The sequence below is a fragment of the Thalassophryne amazonica genome, chromosome 6 (genome assembly GCF_902500255.1).
Source record: "Thalassophryne amazonica chromosome 6, fThaAma1.1, whole genome shotgun sequence".
Lineage (NCBI taxonomy): Eukaryota > Metazoa > Chordata > Actinopteri > Batrachoidiformes > Batrachoididae > Thalassophryne > Thalassophryne amazonica.
The window spans coordinates 117370767-117392522 of NC_047108.1; the positions used below are offsets into that span (position 1 = coordinate 117370767).

A 21756-nucleotide genomic window follows, 5' to 3' on the forward strand; every position below is an offset into this window, starting at 1 on the left:
CTGAATCACCTCTGAATTATTTACACATTATTCACTTTGCGTGTTTTTAGGAATCCGCTAGCTTAGCGCAGCTACTAGCTCTTAGCCGGTTTAGCATGGCGGCTTCTCCTGTCTCTCCCGCACTTTTCTGCTCTGGGTGTGAAATGTTTAGTTATTCCTCGGCTTCCTTTAGCAGTAATGGTACTTGTAATAAGTGTAGCTTATTCGTAGCTTTGGAGGCCAGGCTGGGCGAATTGGAGACTCAGCTCCCCACCGTGGAAAATTCTACAGCTAGCCAGGCCCCTGTAGTCGGTGCGGACCAAGGTAGCTTAGCCACCGTTAGTTTCCCTCTGGCAGATCCCGAGCAGCCAGGAAAGCAGGCCGACTGGGTGACTGTGAGGAGGAAGCATAGTCCTAAACAGAAGCCCCGTGTACACCGCCAACCCGTTCACATTTCTAACCGTTTTTCCCCACTCGACGACACACCCGCCGAGGATCAAACTCTGGTTATTGGCGACTCTGTTTTGAGAAATGTGAAGTTAGCGACACCAGCAATCATAGTCAATTGTCTTCCGGGGGCCAGAGCAGGCGACATTGAAGGAAATTTGAAACTGCTGGCTAAGGCTAAGCGTAAATTTGGTAAGATTGTAATTCACGTCGGCAGTAATGACAATCGGTTACGCCAGTCGGAGGTCACTAAAATTAACATTGAATCGGTGTGTAACTTTACAAAAACAATGTCGGACTCTGTAGTTTTCTCTGGGCCCCTCCCCAATCGGACCGGGAGTGACATGTTCTCCTTGAATTGCTGGCTGTCTGAGTGGTGTCCAAAAAATGAGGTGGGCTTCATAGATAATTGCCAAAGCTTCTGGGGAAAACCTGGTCTTGTTAGGAGAGACAGCATCCATCCCACTTTGGATGTAGCAGCTCTCATCATCTAAAAATCTGGCCAATTTTCTTAAATCCTCCAAACCGTGACTGTCCAGGGTTGGGACCAGGAAGCAGAGTTGTAGTCTTACACACCTCTCTGCAGCTTCTCTCCCCCTGCCATCCCTTCATTACCCCATCCCTGTAGAGACGGTGCCTGCTCCCAGACCACCAACAACCAGCAAAAATCTATTTAAGAATAAAAATTCAAAAAGAAAAAATAATATAGCACCTTCAACTGCACCACAGACTAAAACAGTTAAATGTGGTCTATTAAACATTAGGTCTCTCTCTTCTAAGTCCCTGTTAGTAAATGATATAATAATTGATCAACATATTGATTTATTCTGCCTTACAGAAACCTGGTTACAGCAGGATGAATATGTTAGTTTAAATGAGTCAACACCTTAGTCTTGTCCATCCAAATTGGAAGTCCCAAAAACCAGTTTTATTTGTTATTATCTATCGTCCACCTGGTCGTTACTGTGAGTTTCTCTGTGAATTTTCAGACCTTTTGTCTGACTTAGTGCTTAGCTCAGATAAGATAATTATAGTGGGCGATTTTAACATCCACACAGATGCTGAGAATGACAGCCTCAACACTGCATTTAATCTATTATTAGACTCAATTGGCTTTGCTCAAAATGTAAATGAGTCCACCCACCACTTTAATCATATCTTAGATCTTGTTCTGACTTATGGTATGGAAATTGAAGACTTAACAGTATTCCATGAAAACCACCTTCTGTCTGATCATTTCTTAATAACATTTACATTTACTCTGATGGACTACCCAGCAGTGGGGAATACGTTTCATTACACTAGAAGTCTTTCAGAAAGCACTGTACCTAGGTTTAAGGATATGATTCCTTCTTTATGTTCTCTAATGCCATATACCAACACAGTGCAGAGTAGCTACCTAAACTCTGTAAGTGAGAGAGTATCTCGTCAATAGTTTTACATCCTCATTGAAGACAACTTTGGATGCTGTAGCTCCTCTGAAAAAGAGAGCTTTAAATCAGAAGTGCCTGACTCTGTGGTATAACTCACAAACTCGCAGCTTAAAGCAGATAACCCGTAAGTTGGAGAGGAAATGGCGTCTCACTAATTTAGAAGATCTTCACTTAGCCTGGAAAAAGAGTCTGTTGCTCTATAAAAAAGCCCTCCGTAAAGCTAGGACATCTTTCTACTCATCACTAATTGAAGAAAATAAGAACAACCCCAGGTTTCTTTTCAGCACTGTAGCCAGGCTGACAAAGAGTCAGAGCTCTATTGAGCCGAGTATTCCTTTAACTTTAACTAGTAATGACTTCATGACTTTCTTTGCTAATAAAATTTTAACTATTAGAGAAAAAATTACTCATAACCATCCCAAAGACGTATCGTTATCTTTGGCTGCTTTCAGTGATGCCGGTATTTGGTTAGACTCTTTCTCTCCGATTGTTCTGTCTGAGTTATTTTCATTAGTTACTTCATCCAAACCATCAACATGTCTATTAGACCTCATTCCTACCAGGCTGCTCAAGGAAGCCCTACCATTATTTAATGCTTCGATCTTAAATATGATCAATCTATCTTTATTAGTTGGCTATGTACCACAGGCTTTTAAGGTGGCAGTAATTAAACCATTACTTAAAAAGCCATCACTTGACCCAGCTATCTTAGCTAATTATAGGGCAATCTTCAACCTTCCTTTTCTCTCAAAAATTCTTGAAAGGGTAGTTGTAAAACAGCTAACTGATCATCTGCAGAGGAATGGTCTATTTGAAGGGTTTCAGTCAGGTTTTAGAATTCATCATAGTACAGAAACAGCATTAGTGAAGGTTACAAATGATCTTCTTATGGCCTCAGGACAGTGGACTCATCTCTGTGCTTGTTCTGTTAGACCTCAGTGCTGCTTTTGATACTGTTGACCATAAAATTTTATTACAGAGATTAGAGCATGCCATAGGTATTAAAGGCACTGCGCTGCGGTGGTTTGAATCATATTTATCTAATAGATTACAATTTGTTCATGTAAATGGGGAATCTTCTTCACAGACTAAGGTTAATTATGGAGTTCCACAAGGTTCTGTGCTAGGACCTATTTTATTCACTTTATACATGCTTCCCTTAGGCAGTATTATTAGACGGCATTGCTTAAATTTTCATTGTTACGCAGATGATACCCAGCTTTATCTATCCATCAATCAATCAATAAATTTTTTTATATAGCGCCAAATCACAACAAACAGTTGCCCCAAGGCGCTTTATATTATAAGGCAAGGCCATACAATAATTATGTAAAACCCCAACGGTCAAAACGACCCCCTGTGAGCAAGCACTTGGCTACAGTGGGAAGGAAAAACTCCCTTTTAACAGGAAGAAACCTCCAGCAGAACCAGGCTCAGGGAGGGGCAGTCTTCTGCTGGGACTGGTTGGGGCTGAGGGAGAGAACCAGGAAAAAGACATGCTGTGGAGGGGAGCAGAGATCGATCACTAATGATTAAATGCAGAGTGGTGCATACAGAGCAAAAAGAGAAAGAAACAGTGCATCATGGGAACCCCCCAGCAGTCTACGTCTATAGCAGCATAACTAAGGGATGGTTCAGGGTCACCTGATCCAGCCCTAACTATAAGCTTTAGCAAAAAGGAAAGTTTTAAGCCTAATCTTAAAAGTAGAGAGGGTGTCTGTCTCCCTGATCTGAATTGGGAGCTGGTTCCACAGGAGAGGAGCCTGAAAGCTGAAGGCTCTGCCTCCCATTCTACTCTTACAAACCCTAGGAACTACAAGTAAGCCTGCAGTCTGAGAGCGAAGCACTCTATTGGGGTGATATGGTACTACGAGGTCCCTAAGATAAGATGGGACCTGATTATTCAAAACCTTATAAGTAAGAAGAAGAATTTTAAATTCTATTCTAGAATTAACAGGAAGCCAATGAAGAGAGGCCAATATGGGTGAGATATGCTCTCTCCTTCTAGTCCCCGTTAGTACTCTAGCTGCAGCATTTTGAATTAACTGAAGGCTTTTTAGGGAACTTTTAGGACAACCTGATAATAATGAATTACAATAGTCCAGCCTAGAGGAAATAAATGCATGAATTAGTTTTTCAGCATCACTCTGAGACAAGACCTTTCTAATTTTAGAGATATTGCGTAAATGCAAAAAAGCAGTCCTACATATTTGTTTAATATGCGCTTTGAATGACATATCCTGATCAAAAATGACTCCAAGATTTCTCACAGTATTACTAGAGGTCAGGGTAATGCCATCCAGAGTAAGGATCTGGTTAGACACCATGTTTCTAAGATTTGTGGGGCCAAGTACAATAACTTCAGTTTTATCTGAGTTTAAAAGCAGGAAATTAGAGGTCATCCATGTCTTTATGTCTGTAAGACAATCCTGCAGTTTAGCTAATTGGTGTGTGTCCTCTGGCTTCATGGATAGATAAAGCTGGGTATCATCTGCGTAACAATGAAAATTTAAGCAATACCGTCTAATAATACTGCCTAAGGGAAGCATGTATAAAGTGAATAAAATTGGTCCTAGCACAGAACCTTGTGGAACTCCATAATTAACTTTAGTCTGTGAAGAAGATTCCCCATTTACATGAACAAATTGTAATCTATTAGACAAATATGATTCAAACCACCGCAGCGCAGTGCCTTTAATACCTATGGCATGCTCTAATCTCTGTAATAAAATTTTATGGTCAACAGTATCAAAAGCAGCACTGAGGTCTAACAGAACAAGCACAGAGATGAGTCCACTGTCCGAGGCCATAAGAAGATCATTTGTAACCTTCACTAATGCTGTTTCTGTACTATGATGAATTCTAAAACCTGACTGAAACTCTTCAAATAGACCATTCCTCTGCAGATGATCAGTTAGCTGTTTTACAACTACCCTTTCAAGAATTTTTGAGAGAAAAGGAAGGTTGGAGATTGGCCTATAATTAGCTAAGATAGCTGGGTCAAGTGATGGCTTTTTAAGTAATGGTTTAATTACTGCCACCTTAAAAGCCTGTGGTACATAGCCAACTAACAAAGATAGATTGATCATATTTAAGATCGAAGCATTAAATAATGGTAGGGCTTCCTTGAGCAGCCTGGTAGGAATGGGGTCTAATAAACATGTTGATGGTTTGGATGAAGTAACTAATGAAAATATCTCAGACAGAACAATCAGAGAGAAAGAGTCTAACCAAATACCGGCATCACTGAAAGCAGCCAAAGATAACGATACGTCTTTGGGATGGTTATGAGTAATTTTTTATCTAATAGTTAAAATTTTGTTAGCAAAGAAAGTCATGAAGTCATTACTAGTTAAAGTTAATGGAATACTCAGCTCAATAGAGCTCTGACTCTTTTTCAGCCTGGCTACAGTGCTGAAAAGAAACCTGGGGTTGTTCTTATTTTCTTCAATTAGTGATGAGTAGAAAGATGTCCTAGCTTTACGGAGGGCTTTTTTATAGAGCAACAGACTCTTTTTCCAGGCTAAGTGAAGATCTTCTAAATTAGTGAGACGCCATTTCCTCTCCAACATACGGGTTATCTGCTTTAAGCTACGAGTTTGTGAGTTATACCACGGAGTCAGACACTTCTGATTTAAAGCTCTCTTTTTCAGAGGAGCTACAGCATCCAAAGTTGTCTTCAATGAGGATGTAAAACTATTGACGAGATACTCTATCTCCCTTACAGAGTTTAGGTAGCTACTCTGCACTGTGTTGGTATATGGCATTAGAGAACATAAAGAAGGAATCATATCCTTAAACCTAGTTACAGCGCTTTCTGAAAGACTTCTAGTGTAATGAAACTTATTCCCCACTGCTGGGTAGTCCATCAGAGTAAATGTAAATGTTATTAAGAAATGATCAGACAGAAGGGAGTTTTCAGGGAATACTGTTAAGTCTTCTATTTCCATACCATAAGTCAGAACAAGATCTAAGATATGATTAAAGTGGTGGGTGGACTCATTTACTTTTTGAGCAAAGCCAATAGAGTCTAATAATAGATTAAATGCAGTGTTGAGGCTGTCATTCTCAGCATCTGTGTGGATGTTAAAATCGCCCACTATAATTATCTTATCTGAGCTAAGCACTAAGTCAGACAAAAGGTCTGAAAATTCACAGAGAAACTCACAGTAACGACCAGGTGGACGATAGATAATAACAAATAAAACTGGTTTTTGGGACTTCCAATTTGGATGGACAAGACTAAGAGACAAGCTTTCAAATGAATTAAAGCTCTGTCTGGGTTTTTGATTAATTAATAAGCTGGAATGGAAGATTGCTGCTAATCCTCCGCCCCGGCCCGTGCTACGAGCATTCTGACAGTTAGTGTGACTCGGGGGTGTTGACTCATTTAAACTAACATATTCATCCTGCTGTAACCAGGTTTCTGTTAGGCAGAATAAATCAATATGTTGATCAATTATTATATCATTTACCAACAGGGACTTAGAAGAGAGAGACCTAATGTTTAATAGACCACATTTAACTGTTTTAGTCTGTAGTGCAGTTGAAGGTGCTATATTATTTTTTCTTTTTGAATTTTTATGCTTAAATAGATTTTTGCTGGTTATTGGTAGTCTGGGAGCAGGCACCGTCTCTACGGGGATGGGGTAATGAGGGGATGGCAGGGGGAGAGAAGCTGCAGAGAGGTGTGTAAGACTACAACTCTGCTTCCTGGTCCCAACCCTGGATAGTCACGGTTTGGAGGATTTAAGAAAATTGGCCAGATTTCTAGAAATGAGAGCTGCTCCATCCAAAGTGGGATGGATGCCGTCTCTCCTAACAAGACCAGGTTTTCCCCAGAAGCTTTGCCAATTATCTATGAAGCCCACCTCATGAAGCCAGAGGACACACACCAATTAGCTAAACTGCAGGATTGTCTTACAGACATAAAGACATGGATGACCTCTAATTTCTTGCTTTTAAACTCAGATAAAACTGAAGTTATTGTACTTGGCCCCACAAATCTTAGAAACATGGTGTCTAACCAGATCCTTACTCTGGATGGCATTACCCTGACCTCTAGTAATACTGTGAGAAATCTTGGAGTCATTTTTGATCAGGATATGTCATTCAATGCGCATATTAAACAAATTATGTAGGACTGCTTTTTTGCATTTACGCAATATCTCTAAAATTAGAAAGGTCTTGTCCCAGAGTGATGCTGAAAAACTAATTCATGCATTTATTTCCTCTATGCTGGACTATTGTAATTCATTATTATCAGGTTGTCCTAAAAGTTCCCTGAAAAGCCTTCAGTTAATTCAAAATGCTGCAGCTAGAGTACTAACGGGGACTAGAAGAGAGAGCATATCTCACCCATATTGGCCTCTCTTCATTGGCTTCCTGTTAATTCTAGAATAGAATTTAAAATTATTCTTCTTACTTATAAGGTTTTGAATAATCAGGTCCCATCTTATCTTAGGGACCTCATAGTACCATATCACCCCAATAGAGCGCTTCACTCTCAGACTGCAGGCTTACTTGTAGTTCCTAGGGTTTGTAAGAGTAGAATGGGAGGCAGAGCCTTCAGCTTTCAGGCTCCTCTCCTGTGGAACCAGCTCCCAATTCAGGATCAGGGAGACAGACACCCTCTCTACTTTTAAGATTAGGCTTAAAACTTTCCTTTTTGCTAAAGCTTATAGTTAGGGCTGGATCAGGTGACCCTGAACCATCCCTTAGTTATGCTGCTATAGACTTAGACTGCTGGGGGGTTCCCATGATGCACTGAGTGTTTCTTTCTCCTTTTTCTCTGTATGCACCACTCTGCATTTAATCATTAGTGATTGATCTCTGCTCCCCTCCACAGCATGTCTTTTTCCTGGTTCTCTCCCTCAGCCCCAACCAGTCCCAGCAGAAGACTGCCCCTCCCTGAGCCTGGTTCTGCTGGAGGTTTCTTCCTGTTAAAAGGGAGTTTTTCCTTCCCACTGTCGCCAAGTGCTTGCTCACAGGGGGTCTTTTTTACCGTTGGGGTTTTTACGTAATTATTGTATGGCCTTGCCTTACAATATAAAGCGCCTTCGGGCAAATGTTTGTTGTGATTTGGCGCTATATAAATAAAATTGATTGATTGATTGATTGTTGCTTGGTCCTTTTCATTTGTCCATCCACAGTCAGTAAACAGGTAAACATACACATTACTGGTAGCTGTTACAAGTCTCATTTCATTGTCACAGCTCTCCCGTTGAGATCGCAAACACAGCCGCCTGCTGTCATCACTCGCTGTTGGTTTCTCTTCAACTACATCGTCACACTAATCCAAAATCAGATAAACTTGTGTGGCTTTCTCTGTGAGACTCACCAGCTGCTCGTATAGTTTTCCACTGCAGGGGACACAGCTTACAGCAAGAGATTTTTTTCTCCTGTGGAACTGGCATCATTCTGAAATTTTGGCACTACTCCATGATGCCACTGCCGTCCAGTAGATGGGTCAAAATGCATAGAACACTGACATTTACTGCCATCTACTGGATGGCAGTAGGAATGGCGCCTGGTTATATCACGGTTGTAGAGTTGAATCTCAGCTTAACAGAATTTTCAGTTTTGCAAATGCCCTTTTTTACAAATGAAAAAAAAAAAGACGTTTTACAAATACACATTTATTTGTAAAAACTGACACATGTTACAGTCACTGGTGTGTTGGTTTTTATGTCAACCAATCAGTGATGAGGGGGAAGCTCATTTTACACATAATGCTTTTTGGCATCTATGTGTGTTAATGTTCAAAAACATTCAAATTAATGCATTATTTTAAAATGAAAAGATATGTGTTATATTTTCACTTTGTAAAAATGTCAGAGTTGACATTAATGTAGTTATTCTGTTTAAAAATCAAAACCATAAGTCAAACATGCTTTCCTTTTCAGGACATCTGCCTCATGTATGCTGTATGTATCATGTATGTATCACTGTATGCTGTGAATTTAAAAATGTAAATTACTTTTGTTATTTATTTATTTATTTATTTATTTTTGTAGCAGCCTGGCAGCCAGGTTCTTTCTGCTGGGGTAGAGTTGAGCTCAGCTCCTCTCAGCTGCCTGACTGCTGCAAAAACGTGCATGATTTTAGGGTTTACGAATGTTTTTCACTGTTACTATGAAAACATTAGCGGATTAAATTAGCGGAATGAAATTTAGCAGGAGCTAATTGGTCTGCTGATGGTTTTTGAAGTTAGCTGAAAAGCTAATGCGCTAACAAAAAAGCTAGCTTTGCTAATTAGCAGTGAGCAGAATTGCGGAACAGTGCCCACCACTGCCAAACACTTAATGTATTCACAAAATAGTGCACAGCAACACAGGCACTGCTAAACGAAAATCATGATTGCTACCGGAAGTGCACTGAGCTGCTAAGAAGAAATATAATGTAATGCTAAAATTCCCCCGGCGGTATGAACATTGTGTTCTTTATAATTTGCAATTGTTTAATTAATTAAGATATAAAATTATTAATTATTTGTTCTTGTTGTGCAAATCAAGGAATATTTGTAGATCACCCTCTGTGCATTTACAGTTATTGATGAGACAAATTTAACTCCATAGGAGGGTAGCTTTGAGTTAGCAAAAATTAGTGGGCAAGCTAACATCCGTAAAATGTTAAAAAAGACTCTAGAGGTGTTATCGGGTTACAAAAACAGTTTTTTCAGTTGTAAAGGTGTTTATTTCTCATTATCTTTTACATAATATACCAGAAGTGAAGCTGTTAGCAAGTAGCTACACCAGGAAGTGATGTCACCATGCTAACCTCTGCAAATTCTCTTTTAAATAAGTTCAGAGGAGTTATTAGGTTCCAAAAATAGCCTTTTCAGTTTTAGAAGTGTTTATTTCTCACTAGCTTTTACATAACATATGAGAAACATGTATATAAACACAGAAAATGAAGCAGTTTTGAAGAGACCAGTAACTGACATCATGGTGCATTTGTACTCTGATTGACTGTCACCCACGCCACTCAAACATGAAATGGATCAGATTGAAATAGAATGTGACTTTTTAACCTCTTAAAATACATCAAGGTTAGCAATCTTTGAATGTGTCCAAGGTCTGTGTCCCAATAATGTTCCTTGTGAATTTCAAGAGTTCAGCAGTAATAGGACTGGACTTATGAGTTCAGACAGATGGATGGACAGATGGACAAACAGACGGACAAAAAGCTTTCGCAATACTGATGGCCATATTTGATGGCTTTGAGTACAACCCCTGGCAATAATTATGGAATCACTGGCCTCGGAGGATGTTCATTCAGTTGTTTAATTTTGTAGAAAAAAAGCAGATCACAGACATGACACAAAACTAAAGTAATTTCAAATGGCAACTTTCTGGCTTTAAGAAACACTATAAGAAATCAAGAAAAAAAAATTGTGGCAGTCAGTAACGGTTACTTTTTTAGACCAAGCAGAGGGAAAAAAATATGGACTCACTCAATTCTGAGGAATAAATTATGGAATCACCCTGTAAATTTTCATCCCCAAAACTAACACCTGCATCAAATCAGATCTGGTCGTTAGTCTGCATCTAAAAAGGAGTGATCACACCTTGGAGAGCTGTTGCACCAAGTGGACTGACATGAATCATGGCTCCAACACAAGAGATGTCAATTGAAACAAAGGAGAGGATTATCAAACTCTTAAAAGAGGGTAAATCATCATGCAATGTTGCAAAAGATGTTGGTTGTTCACAGTCAGCTGTGTCTAAACTCTGGACCAAATACAAACAACATGGGAAGGTTGTTAAAGGCAAACATACTGGTAGACCAAGGAAGACATCAAAGCGTCAAGACAGAAAACTTAAAGCAATATATCTCAAAAATCGAAAATGCACAACAAAACAAATAAGGAACGGATGGGAGGAAACTGGAGTCAACGTCTGTGACCGAACTGTAAGAAACCGCCTAAAGGAAATGGGATTTACTTACAGAAAAGCTAAATGAAAGCCATCATTGACACCTAAACAGAAAAAACAAGGTTACAATGGGCTAAGGAAAAGCAATCGTGGACTGTGGATGACTGGATGAAAGTCATATTCAGTGATGAATCTTGAATCTGCATTGGGCAAGGTGATGATGCTGGAACTTTTGTTTGGTGCCGTTCCAATGAGATTTATAAAGATGACTGCCTGAAGAGAACATGTAAATTTCCACAGTCATTGATGATATGATATGATATGATATGGAGCTGCATGTCAGGTAAAGACACTTTTCTTATCCCATCAATTGAAAGGATGTTTGGGGATGATGAAATCATTTTTCAAGATGATAATGCATCTTGCCATAGAGCAAAAACTGTGAAAACACTCCTTGCAAAAAGACACATAGGGTCAATGTCATGGCCTGCAAATAGTCCGGATCTTAATCCAATTGAAAATCTTTGGTGGAAGTTGAAGAAAATGGTCCATGATAAGGCTCCAACCTGCAAAGCTGATCTGGCAACAGCAATCAGAGAAAGTTGGAGCCAGATTGATGAAGAGTACTGTTTGTCACTCAATAAGTCCATGCCTCAGAGACTGCAAGCTGTTATAAAAGCCAGAGGTGGTGCAACAAAATACTAGTGATGTGTTGGAGTGTTCTTTTGTTTGTCATGATTCCATAATTTTTTCCTCAGAATTGAGTGATTCCATATTTTTTTTCCCTCTGCTTGGTCTAAAAAAGTAACCGTTACTGACTGCCACAATTTTTTTTCCTGATTTCTTATAGTGTTTCTTAAAGCCAGATAGTTGCCATTTGAAATGACTTTAGTTTTGTGTCATGTCTGTGATCTGCTTTTTTTTCTACAAAATTAAACAACTGAATGAACATCCTCCGAGGCCAGTGATTCCATAATTTTTGCCAGGGGTTGTAAAAAATGCAAGTGCATTCTGCAGCAATGTTTCCTATATGTGGTAAGTACAATTAAAAACATTCTGCCACAGAAAAAGAACATTACAAAGAAACCACTGAAACCCCAATACTGCCGTATGTAAACATCTGACCACAACTCTCCACACTAAAGCTGAATTATCTTTATAACCATTATACCTCCATGTGGTTGATAAATAAAAACAATATTTGCTCATTCTGCCCCTGCAGGCACTGGCTATCGCAATACAAGAAGCCAAACAGCAGCATCCAGACATGCAGGTGACCAAAGCGGTGGTTGTCAGGGAAACCGAATCATCTGCAGATGATCGACACAGTGCACTGGAAGTAGAGCTGCCATTTTGACTCCCAACAACAATAATATTAGGCCAAGATGAGGTCTCTCGACCGCCTTTCACTTCAGATTGTGCTTCTCTTTCCTTTTTTTTTAAACAATGTGCAGTGGTGATTTCCTGAGACAACAGTGCCCCCCTGAGGACCAGGTGTGTCATTGCCCTACTTGTATTTTCTCCATCTGCTGACTGCCAGTGACACACGCACGCACACACACATACACACACACACAGTTGTCTGTGTCCACATCTGAAAAACACTTTTTTTTGAACACCATTCCACTAAGAAGAGTAAGGCAGCGTGGTTTTAAGAATTTTACCATTTCACGTTCCTTGACTGAACAAATCATCAGACTAAAATCTCAGCAAACCTCTCAGGTTGTCTTGAATCTAACTGCACTCATAAGTCCACAGAGGTCGCAGGGGATTAGTGCAAGCAATCAAAGCCGATGTATCGTGTTCCACATGTGTCCCTTGCTTCTCAACACATGACAGAATTTTCACAAAATATGGCAAAAAGGTTAAGCTTGCTCTTGAAAAGAAATCTTTACATTTTGGACACTTTAACAATCATCTACACTGCAGAAATTCTTTTTTAAATAATTCATTTTTACAAAACCCAGTGAAAAGTTTGGACCTGGCCCCAGGGCGTGCTGGTATTAAATGGCAGACTATGGACATTTTAAAATACTTTTTTAATGCTGAGATTGTTTTTCGGCCTTAACAAAGGTGCTGGGAAATAAGAGTAGACAATAAATAAATAGACCGTGTGTTGTGTATAACTTGAGTGAACCCACCTGAGTGTGGAACACGACCCATTACATGTAGCTCCTGTACTGTAAAATGCATGACGTGAAGCAGGGTTTTGGGGCAAGCACAACCTTCTGGTTTTCATCCTTACATCAACAAGTGTATGATCTCTGCTCCATCTGCTGGTAGTAATACAAGTCCTAGAAAATTACTGTGAGCTTCTCTGGTCAAGTGTTTGTCATAGATTAGGACAGATCTGAGGAAACACAGCTGGTCTTACAGTGTGACTGAATTTACGTGTGGAGAGATTCAGTTTTTCACCATGAAGTGACAAGCTAGCCTGATTAGCGCATTTGCATATGCGTGTGGACATTGAGTTTGCTGTTTTTACAAACTAGCAGAGTGTCCTGGACTTTAGATTTGCTTGAAAATCCAGTTGGATGTTCAATCCCTCTTGTGCAGTGGGTACATAGTATGTTGGGCTCACTTTACTTGCTCAGTTTGCCAAATGAATGAGCTGCTGTATGTGAATTGTTTGCATGATGATCCCCTGCCTTATTGGCCGTAGTAATACATTAAATCAAACTGATGGATGATGACATTCAGGACAGAGTGTGCGAGCAAAACCTGACAGCACAAATTAGACACGCATAAAATACAGTGATTTTTTTTTTTTCTTCTGAAAATTACTGTATTTCAGGGTTTGAGGTGTACCAGTATCTACGAGGTCTGTGAGAAAACTATCAGACCTTTTTATTTTTTTCAAAAACTATATGGATTTGAATCATGTGCGCTTGCATCAGACAAGCTTGAACCTTCGTGCGCATGCGTGAGTTTTTTCACACCTGTCGGTTGCGTCATTCGCCTGTGGGCAGGCTTTGAGTGAGCACTGGTCAACCCCCCTCGTCGGATTTTTATTGTCAGTGAAATGGCTGAAAGGCTGCCGCTTTGCTCCATGAATTTTTTTTCAGAAACTGTTAGAGACAGCCAGTTGGAAACCATTCGAAAGATTCAGATGGATTTCGGTGAAGATTCTGTTGGCGTCCTTGGTTCAAGATCCTTGGTTCAAATCCCAGCCTGACTGGAAAATCACTAAGGGCCCTTGGGCAAGGTCTTTAATACCCCATTGCTCCTGGTGTGTAGTGAGTGCCTTGTATGGCAGCACCCTGACATCGGGGTGAATGTGAGGCACAATTCTAAAGTGCTTTGAGCATCTGATGCAGATGGAAAAGCGCTATATAAATGCAGTCCATTTACCATTTACCTGACAGCTCTCATTGCCTGGAACGGTCACATTCATACACCAAGCTGACCTGAAATGAACCATTGTACATTAAATTTAAAAAGTGACCAAATTACATGTATTTGTATCGAGTTCGGTGATGTTTTCACCGATAATCGATGATCGAAGTAGAGAACAGGAGCATGTGGGTCTTGACCCAGTTTGGGAGTGCTCCTCAAGTGGCCGTTGAAGGAACTGCAAGGTTACCACTGGGTTACGACTGAATCAGTTTGCTGTGAAACTGCTTTTGCTGATCCAACAGTTAAAACCTGTTCTATTCAGAAGATCTGGATTTGCAATAAACTAGCAATTCAAAATAAATAATATAAAAGAAAACCATATCCTTGAAGATGACAGATGGCTGCGTTGGACGTTTGGCTCAGTGTACCTGCTGAAGCCACTTGGAAACACAATGTGTGGTTTCTCCAATTCTTTGTTTTTTTCTACCCTATGTGAGTTCAATCTATGTGAGAAAGGATGTTCCTCTGTCAAACATTCTGCACTTATGAAATATTCTGCATCAAAGCCCTTTCAGTGCCCCTTTAGGAGTGCAATCTTTGTTGGACACACGGATGCGTCGGTGACGTGTAGCGTGCCAGTTACAGTAGCAGTCAAATTGTACAATTTTCTTTTGTATGAACTAACTTTATACAAAAAAAAAAAACACATGGAAGTCATGGTGATGGTTTCCTATTAATGACCATGTTTTCATTTTACTCGAACATCCTTGCCTTCTTCTGGAAAGGTAATATATTATTAATAAACACCTGCAGCATTTATTTATTTAGGAAAAAGTGTTTCAGGCTTTCATGTTAATGAAGGTATTATTTCTGCCATACTTTGGCTTTAAGATGCCTTCATTTTCAGTATTCATGTGTGTAGTTTACCTCCCGTCGTGCTTCTTATTTTGCTTCCAAATCCTTTAAAGTCACAGTTAAAATCATGGATGTGAGTGTCAGATAGGAAGTGGAAAACAATTCTGCAGCCACACATACTTTTATACTGTGTATTTGGTGCTGTTTGGTGGATTGTGAAGATTTGAAGTAGTTATGGGTAATTTACTTGAGGTGCACTAGAGGGCCCCACTTACCTAGAAAAGGAGAGAGCTTTGCCACAGAGCGTGGAAATTCTTCTGACCGTGCAACACTAACAGGAAACCTGATTCAGATCAGATCATCCTGCAGAGTCCAACTTACCTCAGCCATCTGCACCTGAAGCCTGACTGGATGATCTCGGTCCCATGTTTGGACTTAGTTCTGCTTCTAGCTGTACAGAGCCCTTCTCCACGTCTCTTATTGCTTGGTGCCGTGTCTTTGCTGTACATTGTACTTGTACTCCTTCAAAACCAATAAAGAAGATTAAAAAAAAAAAGAGTGATCCCTGTCGCACTGTTTGATCCACGAGTCTGTGCTCCTCAGCCGCTGCACTGCAGCTACTGAAAGCTTCAAGTAGAGAAAAGAAACGTAAATGTTTCTCTAACATGGTCCAGTTTTAATCTGGGACAAGAAAATATTCTGATTGAAGGCATTAAAGGTGTCACCTTGTCCAGTTTCCTCTCCTTGTTGCAGTTAAACCTTTAAAACTATCGTGACGTGCTGGTGGATCCACCATCCCAGAAGCAGCATTTTCGGTGTTTCCTTATTGCCACTTCTAAACAAAATGTAATTAGATGATCGGTGGAAGATGTAGCGTTACCTTCACCAACGAAGTTGAAGGAGGTTATTGTTTTCTCCCGTTTTTTGTTTGACTGTTTGTGAACAGCCTGCAGCCCATAATTTTTTTATATATCATTATGAAATTTTTACTGAAAATTCATATCCTGATGGGCAAGAAGTGATTCAATGTTCAAGGTCAAAGTCAGAAAAAAATCTTGGAAAAATAGTAAAATCCCTCTCTTTAACACTGAATGAATTTTCAAAAATTCATAACTGTCAAGAAGATCACATTTCTTTCATATTTGAGAGCTTTATGTAGGATGGTATCCTTTATCAACTGACACATTTTGATCCAGGACAATGAAGCCCAAACGAAACAAAAAATGTGGACTTAAGTTGACTTTCAGAAGCATGTCCAGCTTTGTTCCTTCACCAGAATTTTCAAACTATTGAAAAATGTGAACAAATACTAACGACATCCTCAATTCGTACGTATGTCATTTTACTTTCCTCATCGTTTGCGTCGTCCAACCTCACAAGTCGGACATCTTGCACGAATGCTGACGATATCTGAACGGATCAATAACTAAAGCCCAGACGAGCTGAGAGTAACATTCTTGTATTGCTGATGATTCGTCCATGTTTGGGATCAAAAGCAACGGTGTCATACAGAAACAACTGTGGTAAAAACATTTTATCTACTTCTGGAACTATTCACACATGTTCCAGCCGTTTGTGGCTGGAACATGCGTGCGCACAAACGTTGTGAAGACAACCAGATCCCGCACCTGCAAGGTGCTGCGGACATGAGGACAGGGCTGGCTGCACTCAGTCTCATACCCGCTGTCAGTCACATCGTCGTGAATGTTGCATTTTGAGTTAGTTTAAAGTGTCGAGGTCGACGTTCGCTTCATTTTTCTTTTGTTCATTTTGGTTTTGTTTCGTTCCTTTTTGCGCTCTTGATTCGTACGCTTTTCGATCATGGAAAAAGTACAGGATCATTTGTCCACTTTTTCTCTCTGATTTTTGACTTTTTCCTTTGTTCAGCTGTCGCTGTGTGCCGTGTGACCGGCCCTAAAACAGAAAACTGTTAGCTTTCTTCAAAGTCTTTAGTTTTGAAACATAACTGCAACGGCTTGTACTTGCTCTTCTTCTGTGTAGTTTTTTTTCCACTCTTCCCAGTCACTCACCTCAGGACGCGAACTCATGCAATCTCTGGCATGGGAGGCGGAGGCTCTGAGAAGTCGGCTAAAAACCGGGCTTTGGCCAGAGTGGCCGGAGTATCCTTTGGCTGTCGGTAGTGTGAAGCGTATTGACTACTATCACACAGCGACTCCTGCTGGCCTTCGTCATGCTACCAGTAGCACCTGCACTGAATACCTTGTTAGCTAACTAGCTTGGTTAGCTAGTGTTAGCCGTGAGTGACATGTTTATGGCAGAGCTCTCGAGTTGAGATACGCTCAAGGAGTTATTTTCCGCCAGTCATAGCAGTGAAATGTTTCATAATGTCATGCATTAGCATTGAGGCTTTTCAGGTTTCAAATCCCGCAAAATCTCGGAGAGGTCGCCACGCTGTGAGATCTCAGTAACATTGAGAACTGCATTGAAACGCTTTGATCGGGTTTCACTTTAACCGCTGCACACGGACAACACCATTAACATCGCAACATAAAACTATTTTTATATTGTTCCTAAAACTCTTGTGAATATATTCTCTGGGTTTATAGACATTGTTATTGTGTTTGTTTTATGTAAACATGCGAGAATCACAGGCTGTCTCTCCGTTATTTTCAATGGGAGCTGCTGTGAGCTACGCTCGCTTCCTGTTCATGTCTTTCTAGGGGAAAGTGAAGTTTGCTCTTTAACGTCTTGACTATTGTTCTTTACAACACTGTTTGTCCTCTTTGTTCCAGACTAATATATATATATATATATATATATATATATATATATATATATATATATATATATATATATATGTCTGAAATTTGGTTTGCGTTTATTAAATTCCACGCAGGTTAAACGTAGCAAACACAGATTATTTGTTAGAATTGTTTTAGCAAGTTTTCAGGGTATCATGCAGCAGTCTTTTATTAACGTGAGGAAAAGCAGTAAAAAAATTACATTTTTGTAGTTTTATCTAACTGTGCACCCTCTCTACTTTTAAGATTAAGCTTAAAACTTTCCTTTTTGAAAACGCTTAGGGCTGAACCATCCCTTAGTTATGCTGCTATAGACTTAGACTGCTGGGGGGTTTCCCATGATGCACCCAGTTTTTCTTTTTATTCACCTCTTTTTGCTCTGTATGCACCACTCTGCTTTTAATCATTGGTGATTGATCTCTGCTCTCTTCCACAGCATGTCTTTTTCCTGATTCTCTCCCCTCAGCCCCAGCCAGTCCCAGCAGAAGACTGCCCCTCCCTGAGCCTGGTTCTGCTGGAGGTTTCTTCCTGTTAAAACTGAGTTTTTCCTTCCCACTGTCGCCAAGTGCTTGCTCATAGGGGGTCGTTTTGACCGTTGGGGTTTTTCTGTAATTATTGTATGGCTTTTGCCTTACAATATAAAGCACCTTGGGGCAACTGTTTGTTGTGATTTGGCGCTATATAAATAAAATTCATTTTTAATTGTCATCGTGTGGATTCTCTATGTTGTTTTGACTCCAGCGACTCTTTGGCATGCAAGGGATTGTGGGATATGTGAAAACCCCGAAGGAGAGCGTGACAACATGTTAAGTCTCACACCAAACACATGAGACCTGACAGGACCGCTTTTAAGCGCGAGTCTCACTCTGAATGAGTGAGACTTGAGAGCTCTGTTATGGTGTTTCTGCCTGTCAGGATGTATGTGGACAGTCTTAGAGAAAATATGACAAATCCCCAGTTTGAAAGTAACAAATTAACTGCAGATGTTGCTAACAACCACGTTAAAGCTCATTACCTGAGCGTCTAAATCAGAAAAATCACTTTCTTTAAAGTCTTCAGTTTTGAAGACTACCAATGGTGAATGTTGTGAATACCTTGTTAGCTAACTAGCTTGGTTAACTATTGTTAACCATAACAGCATTTATCTTTTAAGGTGTTTCAGCCTGCCAGGGTATAGATGTTATATTAGCATTTTTTACAGAAAATATGACAAAACACTAATTTCAAAGTAAAAAGCACTGAAACAGAAAAGAGAGCATCTGATGAGAGACTCTGACTTCATTTATGTTAATGAGGATTTGCGCGTCTCAGCCAATCTGCCACAGAACCAGTTCACTTTCTATGCCTATAATATATTTTGTGTCAGAATTTAAGTGATTCATTTGCAGGAGGCTGTTTTTACACACCCAGTTTATGGACCTGGGTAGAAAGAGCGAGAACTGGTAGAATTACAAAAAAACATCTGGATCCATATGCAGCTTCACAATCATCTTTAACATTAATTTGCATATTTTGCCACTCTCTCACACACTACGGTGCCTATGATGATAAATATTTCACAAAATGTGTCACAAACTGATGGTCCAAAAATAAAGCTTGTGTGTTAAACCAAACTTGGATGTTTTACTCTGTGCCTGTAGTCATTCATCAACATCTAAAGTCCATGAAGGACCAAACTTCTCCCACTATGAAATGGAACACTGTCAGATTTTCCATATTTATGTGTTTATTATTCACACATTTGCCAGAACATCTTTCACTGAGGTTGTTTGCATCTGGAGGCCTGGACACTCTGAGAGTACCTGTGATCCTAAAGTGGAATAATGGTTCCCCTCACATCTGGACACATCAGAGCTCTTCTTCCTTAAATCAAACTTAATGTCGCTCCTGGGCTTTGTGTTGGACAGTGGATTTTCATAATGATCCAGATCCAGCAGACTGGTGGTACTTGGTGGAGATGGATGTCGTAATGTCTGCAGGTGTAAGCGCTACGGCTTTTCATGCTAGTGGATGGAGACCAGATTTTTGAGGGATGGTGTGATGCCACACCTCCTGGAGTTCTAAAGCTGAAGTTGAGTATTCTGCACACCAGAAATGCATCAGTGTCATGCATCTTAAAATCCGTACAACTACTGAATCCACGTATTTGAAGTTTCTGAAAGTTGAGTTTAAATTATGTTGGTTGAACATGATGCCATTCAGGCCTATAAACGTAACACTCTACACCACAGGGCTCAAACCAGACATCCTTAAGATAGATCTTGAATTTAAGAAAACTTTATATAGTAAAAAAAAGCTAAATCTGTGTGGTTTTGGTGTCACTGTAAACGTCCACAAACCTGTTGTAATTCTAAGGAGATGCAGGTGGATATTTGTGTGCTGGTGTTGGGTTTTCTGCTATCAGACACTTGTGGTAGCCATCAACAAGCTTCTGGCAGAATTCTGATTGGACTAACTCTAACTGTGCACGTTAGCAGCTTTGGTGCACTTCAAATATTTTTTTTCGTTTTCTGTATGGACCCAACTTTTAAACACACGGCAAATAATTTCTATCAGGCTGAGGTCAGATCATTCAAAAAGCTTAATGCTTGCTTTATTAGCAGGACAGATCATGTGAAATGATACCTCGAGCACCGTGCTCGTAGAGCACAGTCCTCCGCCAACACTAGTTTCCAATTGCACAAATTTTTACCTTGGAAACCATTTACAAGGTCAAAGTCCTGTTAGAAGTGACTTTTCATAAGCTAAAATATACTACAAAATATAGATCAAAAAGGCTTTTCAATGTTAAAACCAAATATCTGCTAAATCTGCAATACAGAGCAGATGTGGATCCATCTTAGTCTGTTCATTGAGAGCGCCAGTTTGCACCTCTTTGTCACAAATGAGAGTGAATGAGGCACTTTTGATTGAGATATAATGCAAACTATACACCAAATGAGCTTTTCAATATTTAATTAAAATGTCCGCAAAATCCACAATCAGGATCAAACTTTGTCAGGAGACAGTGAGTGCCAGTCTGCACCTCACTTTCAAATATGAGAGTGACTGGAGTGCTTTGATTAAAATATAATGTAAAATATACATTAAATGGGGTTTTCAATGTTAAATTTGGCTACAAAATCTGTAATCTGAATCAGATCCGGATAAAACTTTGTCAGTTGATAAAGGATACCATCCTAAATAAAGCTCTCAAATATGACAGAAATTTGATTGTTTATGACAGAAGTATGATTTTTTTTTAATTCGTTCAGTGTTAAAGATAGGAAATTTTCCAATTTCTCAAGATTTTTCCTGACTTTGACCTTGAAAATTGAACCACTTCTTACATGAATGTTCAGTGAAAATTTCATAACAATATAATAAAAACTGTCTGCTCCAGGCTGTTCACAGACAAACAAACAAACAGGGGTGAAAACATAACTTCCTTCAACTTCGTTGGCGGAGGTAATAAAAAAAAAAATTGGGTATCATGCCAAACTCTATTTTTATTCTTTTTTTCAAATTCAATGTCAGTGCCATTGGCTGGAGGACTGGTGATAAGAATAGGTTGTGAGTGTTCTTCTGCAATCAGACCCTGAATGTTGCAGAGGACTGTATTGGAGCCGACAGTGTCCATAGAAGGAGGTGTTTCATATCTGAGGACACTCTAAATATCATCCAAAGGAGTCATAGTGCACAGCTTGATGGAAACCTTAGGATGTACAGGGAGCTGAGAAAGTGGGATGTAATGGCCCTGAGAGGGGACAAGGAGGCGTTTATTAGAATAATCTGTGATCAGGGGCCACATCATCTGTGGTCTAGTGACCCTCAACCTGTTTGACCTGTCCCTGTGCAAACGCACAATTTTAGTGATATTTTACACACGAGTGTCCCACTATATGCATTCCACAACCCACAACCCCTTGTGATGTGTGTTTGGGGTCATTACCCTGTTGGGTCACCCAATTCTGTCCAAGATTGAATGTTTAACCGATGGCTGAATCACCTGAGATAGATGAACCATCTCTTTGTATTCTGAGGTTGTCCTCCCCCTCTTTCATTATAGCAGTTGGTGTTCTTGGGTTT

General features: G+C 39.8%; 1 protein-coding gene and 1 long non-coding RNA gene across 2 annotated transcripts in view; one reads left to right on the forward strand and one right to left on the reverse strand.

Moving 5' to 3' along the window:
- The window catches only part of si:dkey-178k16.1 (band 4.1-like protein 1), a 111701-nt gene extending 99439 nt beyond the window's left edge, over positions 1-12262 (forward strand). Inside the window, exon 21 of the mRNA XM_034173227.1 lies at positions 11958-12262. Coding sequence (XP_034029118.1) covers positions 11958-12092 — 135 coding nt within the window. The 3' untranslated portion in view covers positions 12093-12262. The remainder of the gene's footprint in view (positions 1-11957) is intronic.
- LOC117512977 lies at positions 580-20413 on the reverse strand. The gene is made up of 4 exons (XR_004561429.1): positions 20314-20413; positions 14330-14331; positions 4454-4464; positions 580-593 (listed from the first exon to the last, which is right to left on the reverse strand). It is a non-coding gene; the product is annotated as an uncharacterized LOC117512977 (long non-coding RNA).
- Between the last annotated feature and the right edge of the window lie 1343 nt (positions 20414-21756).